The sequence below is a fragment of the Nicotiana attenuata genome, unplaced genomic scaffold (assembly GCF_001879085.1).
Source record: "Nicotiana attenuata strain UT unplaced genomic scaffold, NIATTr2, whole genome shotgun sequence".
In the NCBI taxonomy this organism is placed as follows: Eukaryota; Viridiplantae; Streptophyta; class Magnoliopsida; order Solanales; family Solanaceae; genus Nicotiana; species Nicotiana attenuata.
In genome coordinates, this window is record NW_017670482.1 from 71,978 (window position 1) to 79,981 (window position 8,004).

General features: G+C 35.6%; 1 protein-coding gene across 1 annotated transcript; it reads left to right on the forward strand.

The window, feature by feature from the left end:
* The first annotated feature begins 3,522 nt into the window (after positions 1-3,522).
* On the forward strand, positions 3,523-5,044 carry LOC109240065 (zinc finger protein CONSTANS-LIKE 4). Its single transcript, XM_019406680.1, has 2 exons — positions 3,523-4,340; positions 4,558-5,044. The coding sequence occupies exons 1-2, from the start codon at positions 3,633-3,635 to the stop codon at positions 4,876-4,878; spliced, it is 1,029 nt and encodes a 342-aa protein (XP_019262225.1). The 5' UTR covers positions 3,523-3,632; the 3' UTR covers positions 4,879-5,044.
* The last annotated feature ends 2,960 nt before the right edge of the window (positions 5,045-8,004 follow it).

Genomic DNA, 8,004 nt, shown 5'->3' on the forward strand with positions numbered 1-8,004 from the left:
ATATGATTATAGTAATATGAAGATATTCAATATTCCTTTCATTTATAGTCTCAATATGCCAACCACTTTGGCTTATACATTTGAAACTTAAAAAGTTTCTTTTGAGATTTACTACAATATCAGTGTCATGAACGATTTCATTCATCCGGGGAATAACAAATTAGTTCTTCCAGAGTTCTTAATTGATTTTGTACTACAAGATCTTTTGTCACACCATCCATATGGTCAATGTCTCCTTCACGGAGAAAATTATATCATAATAATTGTCATGGTCAAAATCATCATAAGCAAAATAATTTTTTGCTTTAATTTTGCCTTTAATAACTTTTTGTAAGGCATGGCAAAATATTTTTGGCATACCACATGTACGCGACCAATGATATATTCATGTAACCACACAGTAATGTTCATTATCTTTCTTTCTCTCAAACCTCCCGTAGAGGTGAGTTGTAATATTTATCTAACCATGCATAAGCATATTCTTATGTAGAATTTGTATCGCATATATATTTTCACATTCACTTTTAGGAATGAGTCTGCATTTATAATGCTTATCACAAGTCGCATCATTTTAAAAAATGGACTATAATCGTCCAACGTGCCTCACATTTACAGACCATATTGATGCACATTTCCTTCACATTTGAAGATTATTTTGAGAACCCTTATTGTTCTCCTTTTTATAATTACCGTAATGATGACTATAATTATTTTGGTCTTTGGCACGCCCACGTTCATTGTTCAGCCACTTATCTTCATTTAGACTTATTATGCACTGCTACCACATTCACTTCAAGAATGGCGCGGATCAAGTTCGACAAGCTTCATGCTTTTACATGAAAAATATATTATGTGTCTTTAGCCATCATTATATCATCAATATGGTGCATTGTGACTCAAACCCAATGTCTTACCCATATAAAGGCATGTTAGGCCATAATGCGTTGGAACTCGAATCCAATGTCTTTTTATCAACATAGTGCGTTGGGACTTGAACCCACCGTCTTACCCTCAATCAATGGCATGATTACATCCAGTCATCATAAGACTTTAAAATATTACCACTTTCAAAGGTTACAAGTGAAAACTCGTCTAGTGATAAATAAAACTTAATAGTATCTGCATCACCTTATCACATATTTAGTTTGATGCAAATAATGAACTATATTATCAGAAGATCTGTAAAGTCAATTAGCAGGTAGCCATACAATCACATATCTCAATCAGGATATTAAAGCACAACAGATATTGTTGCTCCTCAAAGTTATTATTTTTAAATATGATTCTTGAAGAAGTAATCAACATAGATTGATGATGTGTGCATCTAATTAGTTAGTATGGACCATGATATAACTATTATCATCTTTCATGAATATATGTTTCCGTTGCCAAAATAGAAGTAAGTCACTTTTCCAGATTGACCACATAAAAGAATTATGAGTGAACCTACAGAATATAAATTTTTTAATATCATAAAAACTATACGTGCATAGTAACTTCATGTGTACTATTACATGTCAATTACTTTGGTGGCTTAGAAAGCAATTAAGTAAAGTGGCGACAGAAATGTGTTAGATCTAATTCAATACAACAACTTTATTATAGGCAGTGACCTATCTCGGCATTATATAGCCTAACTTACCAACGACATGAAATGTCAACTTATCACTTGCCAAAGAAGCAAAAGCAATTGCAACTCCCATGGAAGAATTTCATCTCCTATAAAAAATATAAGAAGAATATAACAATTCGTGCTGATAACGTGTTAAGAAACTTAGCTTAAAATAATAATATGAAACAAGCAAATAGACAAGAATGTAGAGAGAAAGAGAGGATAAATTCTTATTTCTTCAAGTGTCTTCCAAGTGTGTACAATGTGGTGCCAAAATTTTCTATTTGTAGGATTACATAGAGGTATACAAAAGAATGCCATAAACATGACATTAAACATTTGAGATCATGGAGGAATATCATGGGGAGGTTATGGAGGTGTGGGAGTTACAACTATAATGGTGAGAAGTAGTGGAAATTATTGCAACTCCCATGGAAGAATTTCATCGTGGGAGTAACTTCTTTAGGAGTTATAGACATCCACTACAAAATATAATATTTCATAACAGAAAAATTATTCTGAATCACTTTTTGAAACCAGGGGCGGCCCAAGGGTCAAACAACTAAAGCAAAAGCCCCAAATTATTCTTGTGTTTTCTACTCGTATTTGGTATTTGTATTGAAACCACGACCAATCTGAATTCGTACCGTGTAAGGTCTATTAAAATAGAGAACACATTTTAACAGGATTTTTTTCATCCACAGAGCTCGAACTCGATAAATTTAATTAAGGTAAATTTTGGATCATATCCATCTCACCATAATCTTTAGAGGTAGGGCCTAATCATATCGAGTATTTCAAAATAAAAAAAGTGAGTATATTTTATAATAAGTAAAAATAACTCTTACTTTAGTATTGATGTAACCTTTTGAACAAATATTTGGAATAAGATAATCACTATTCACTCCCCCTAAATTCTTACCAAGAATATAAAATCTTTCACTGTTTAAATTTCACGATTAACATCATTAGTGAGGTATTTATATTATTATTCTTCTTTTTATATTTTTTACTAAAAACATGTAATAAACTTTTAGAGTCCGTTTTTTCATATCTTCAATAGTCTAGGTCTTATTTTTTATTTTTCTCATTAGAAAACATGTACTACATTCTTACATTCTCTTCCTTGATTTCTGCAAAGCTTAAGTTTTTTGATAAGTTATATTGGTCAGTAAAAAGAAGAGTGTGTTATTTCTCTAAAAAAATAAGAGCTGAAGAGTATTATTGAATAAAACTATATTGCGCATTCTTTCTTTTTTTTCTTTTTTTATTTTTTTTCAAGTTTCAAGCGTTTCAACAAGTATATTAGAACATCAAAAAATTATTTCTATATCAAGTTAGCTTTACGCCATCAATCTTCTTGAGCCGCCCCTGTTTGAAACTTGAAAAATTCTTCTTTAAAAATTGTTCACTTTTTATAACTTAACAAAATTTCAATTTTATTTTAAGAAAAAAGAAAAAAAAATATGATCCAAGGGGAGCTAAATATTTTATGATTGACTCTTCAAAAGCTTCAAAAGCCAACTTCCCTATACTCCTTAGCCAGAGTGTACAAATTAGTCACGAACCCATTTCTATAGGCGGGACCTCTGTCACGAGACATTGGTCCCACATTCCATTATGAACTCCAAGTTCTTTCTCATCCTTTTGATACAGACGAACAAAAAGCCAAACATGTCCTTAAACCCACTATCCATCTACCGTCAATCCGAACACGGCTCTTCCCCTTGTGGACCACACCTTTTACCCCAAACGACAACTCATACTCTCACAAACTTTGTATTTTTCAACAGTAATTAATTCCAATTTTTTTGGCTAACACCATACCACGTGTCGCTATCCAATTCGTCAGTTCCTAGATATCCCTCCTCCTTCAGATCACTTCTCGTTTGATCAATAAATAAAGCAAATAGGAGAGTTACGACAGTTACTCAGTTGTAATTAGTCAGTTTTAGTAAGCAAAAAATAATTTCAAAAAAAGTTTCCTAACTACAGAAAAAAAGAGCAAAAAGAAGTAATAATGAGTTCGGAAAATTGGAGTTTGACGGCGAAGCTTTGTGATTCGTGCAAAACGACGTCGGCGACGGTGTTCTGCCGGGCAGATTCAGCTTTTTTATGCTTAGGATGCGACTGCAAAATCCACGCAGCGAACAAGCTAGCGTCGCGTCACGCGCGGGTCTGGGTTTGCGAGGTGTGCGAGCAGGCACCGGCGAGCGTCACGTGCAAGGCGGACGCCGCCGCTCTCTGCGTCACGTGCGACCGCGATATCCACTCTGCGAATCCATTAGCGCGTCGTCACGAGCGTTTCCCCGTTGTTCCCTTCTACGACTCCGCCGTCGCAAAATCTCACGGCGGCGTTAATGATGATGAGAAGTACTTTGATAGTCATGAGAATAATCCTCAACCGGAGGAAGAGGCAGAGGCGGCGTCGTGGATACTTCCGACGCCGAAAGAAGGGACTGATAATCAGTATAAATCAGCTGATTTTTTGTTTAATGATATGGATTCGTATTTGGATATGGATATTATGTCGTGTGATCAAAAACCGCATAATATTCTTCAGCTGCATCAGCAGTATAGCTCGGACGGAGTGGTGCCTGTGCAGAACAAGAACGAGAGTAACCATTTGCAAGGTCCAGTTGTTGATGGATTTCCAACTTACGAAATGGACTTCATTGGATCTAAACCATACTTGTACAACTTCAACTCTCAGTCCATTAGCCAAAGTGTATGTACTCCTCTTTCCTCTTCATTTTATTCTGAATTGAGGTACAATAATAATTCAGTTCCTAGCTCCTATTGTATGGTTCAAGAAAATGTATCACAGCTTTATGTTACCAACTAGGTTTGTCAGAACACAAAGAGATTGTAAATACAGCTTATTTTTTGTATGATTTCTAAGTGTATGATCTCATTAATTATACATGCATGGGTAAATAATGCAGGTTTCTTCATCATCTATGGACGTGGGAGTTGTGCCGGAGCACAGTGCAATGGCGGATGTATCAAACAGCTTAGTGATGAACTCATCGGCCGACACCGTACCGAACCCAGTCTCTGGTTTAGACAGAGAAGCAAGGGTATTGAGGTACAGAGAGAAAAGGAAGAACAGAAAGTTCGAGAAGACTATTCGGTATGCTTCTAGAAAGGCTTACGCAGAGACCCGACCCAGAATCAAAGGAAGATTCGCTAAGCGTACTGAGATTGAAGTCGACTCCCTTCTCGCCGCCGCCGATGCGTCTTATGGCGTTGTTCCATCTTTTTAGGAGTAATAAATATTTATGTGGAATTTGTCGACTAAAAAATGAAAAAAGAATTGGTTTTTAGTTTTCTTCTTTTCATGTTGTTGTTATTAAGGAGGATCATGATTATGTAAATATTCTTATTTTGTTCCAATTTTGTTCTGTATTCCGTAGTTTCCCTTTCATATTTGCACTTGTGTGTAATTCAATTATCAGCAGCTGTTTTTACCTAAAGAGATTAGCTCCACATCTTTCTCAAAAAGAAAGAGATCAGCTCCACATACAGGAAACTAATTTCAGTAAGGATTAAGGATATCAGGTTTGAGCTTTGATTTTATTTGTCTGTAGAATGAATCTGCAGTAGAATAATAATTTCACCAAAAACAAAAAAAAAATTCCAAGCAAAATTGCTATATCCTCGATTCAAAAGAGAGAAATGAGCTTGGGAGAGCTTGGGAGGCTGTTCATTCTGAAAATACCTTAAATAGGTATTTGAGCCAAATTAAAAGAGATTGATTCTACCCAATAAGGCTACTTGACATTCTGCTTGGACGAAACGGAAGACATTATTGATAAATAAAAACACATCTTATTCATTAACTTCTCAGAAATGTTTCGTCATAGTTAGGATTGTTAAACCAACTTTCATACGAACTCTCCGCGATTATCATTTAACAAGAAGCTGGCGCTCAAATTTGGTGCACAGTTAACAAGAAAGAGTTCTAGTAACTTGTTAATGGCAAAGAATTAATGTATCTAAATATAGGTTTTAAGATCACTCTAGAATAGTCTCGACACAAAGTATCAGAATGTCATGAGTTCAAACTAAACAACTTTTAGCAAAAATACCAGACAAATTGTCTATTGTAGATCCAATGTAATTCGACCTTTTCGTGAAATTTTTTGTAAGTCATTGTGCCTTACATCCAAATAAGTAACTAAGATTCTGATATAGACTCAAGTTATTCACATTAAGTATTTATACTAAACAAATAAATACAAAACTATGTGATGATAGGCTATAATTGTGTATTTTAGTCGATTATTACACTCAAATTTACTGCACTTTAGTTGAGTTTGCGCTTTAATCGCTAGTGTTTGCACTAACGGTGTGTTTTATGTCTTGTAGGAGTGATTCTGAGCTATATAGATGTTATGGAATGAATTCAAGTGATTTGGAGCTTTGAAGTCTGAGTAAAAGCCCAAGGAATTAAGCCGGGATCGTGTCAGGGGTCAACTTTGATAGTTAAGAACAAACGAAGACTCGAGTAGGCATATTGTGCACTGTCTAGAAAAATACACATAACTTTTTGCTTAAAACTCCATTTGAGCTCCACAATATATGGTTGGAAAGCTAACTCAAAGGGCTACAACTTTCATGTTTTACGTTTTTCCAAATTCCAAACTGAACGGGGCCAAACGCGCAAGATTTGAGCCAAAACGAACAAAACCGGGAAAAAAGGGCCAGTTGGGCGCCACAGGCAGCGCCTGGCGCCACCTGTGGCGCCAAAAACAGTATGCACAAATAATGGGGCGCCGGGCTGGGTGCCGGTGACGTGAATTGTGTCCTATTTCGCCCAGAATAAGGTTATTTCGGCCCTAGACCTACCCAACACGTATAAAAGCAAGACTAAACCTATTTTTGAAAGGGAGGACGCCACTTGAGAGAGATCTAACATACTTTGAAGGGATTTTCATGTGGAGGAACACACACCACGCTTGGAGGAGGCTTCTAACTAGTTTTTCTTCTCTTCTCTTCCTTTAATTTCATAGTTTATTTGTTCTAGAGTTTTTGGGTGCTACATGAACGTTGTAGTTTGAAGCTTTAATTGTTCTTATTATTTTATCATATTGGTTTATTTATTCAATCTTGCGCTTAATTATTTGATTGCTTGATCACCAATTGAATACTATCTACGAATCTAGGATTGAACTCGGGAGAGGGAATTCTAGATTGCATACAAGATTGAGTAGAGCAAGATCTTAACTCTGAGGGGGAGCGGATTCGCGGTTAGGATAGGAATATGCCTAATCGCCTTGCTTGGTTGCTATACAGGAATTATTAATGTGTTCTTGTTAATTCTAATTCCATAGGAATATAGGCATTAGGTTAGCTTGAATAGACGAGTAGTACTTCGGGAGAAGGCTACGAGTAATATTAACCCTGTCAATCAATAAACTAGATAAATTAATTAGACAATTTATGTGAAAAACTCAATGGGATTGTTAGCTAACACATAGCTCTAGAATATTCACTCACACTGAATTCGTCTCTATAATTCGCCAACTTGTTTTCTTTAATCTCTTAATTCGTTACTCTAGATTAAATTTTAGTTAAATATTCATACTTTGGGATTCGCTTGAATAGATTAATTGTTTGGTTTAATTTAGTTGATAGTTAATCACAAGTCCCTGTGGGTACGATATCTGGACTTACAATCCTATATTACTTGTCGACCACGTATACTTGCGTGTGCGCTTGGGAGCAACAAGTTTTTGGCGCCGTTGCCGGGAACTTAGAAATTAACTATTCTACTAGATTAGATTTTTACTTTTTGCCTATTCAAGTTTTTTTTTAATCTTAGTTTAATATTTTATTATCTTTGTTGACATGGCATCTTGGAATGAGAATTGGTCAAATATTGGTTATTCTTATTATAATGATCCTTGTCCATATTGTGGAGGACCACACTTGTGGCAAAATTGTGCATCTCAATTTGATGTGTGGAATTTTTGTAATATGTTTCGTGGTCAAGGTGGCCATTGGGATGGTTGTCCTAATTCTTATTATCCTTCTCAGAGTTCTTATTATAATATTTCTAATAATGTTTATGAGTTTGATAGGAGCAAGGAAGTGGAGGATATGGAAAGCATGGCTCGTATTATGGACATGATGAGGCAAGTAGTCGAGCAACAAGATGAAATTCGAAAGGCTGCACAAAGAATTAGTGCAGAAATCATGAGAATGAAGGCCGAGGCGAAGGAAGTGGCCGAGGAGAGCGAGTTCCCACCAAAAGATAATTTAGAAGAAACAGATATAGTGAGCCAATCTTGGCTAGAGGAACAAGCTCAACTGATAAAATCTCATGACTTTCTACGTGATGGTCTTTCAAATATGACAGAACAACTAATAGAAGGAAGAACTGAGCT

What these genes read in the sequence shown, in the direction of transcription:
- LOC109240065 (XM_019406680.1), top strand. Translation starts at nt 3,633, where the DNA reads ATGAGTTCGGAAAATTGGAGTTTGACGGCGAAGCTTTGTGATTCGTGC. An exon ending in CTCAGTCCATTAGCCAAAGT is followed by an intron (nt 4,341 to 4,557) that starts GTATGTACTCCT and finishes TAAATAATGCAG; the next exon opens with GTTTCTTCATCATCTATGGA.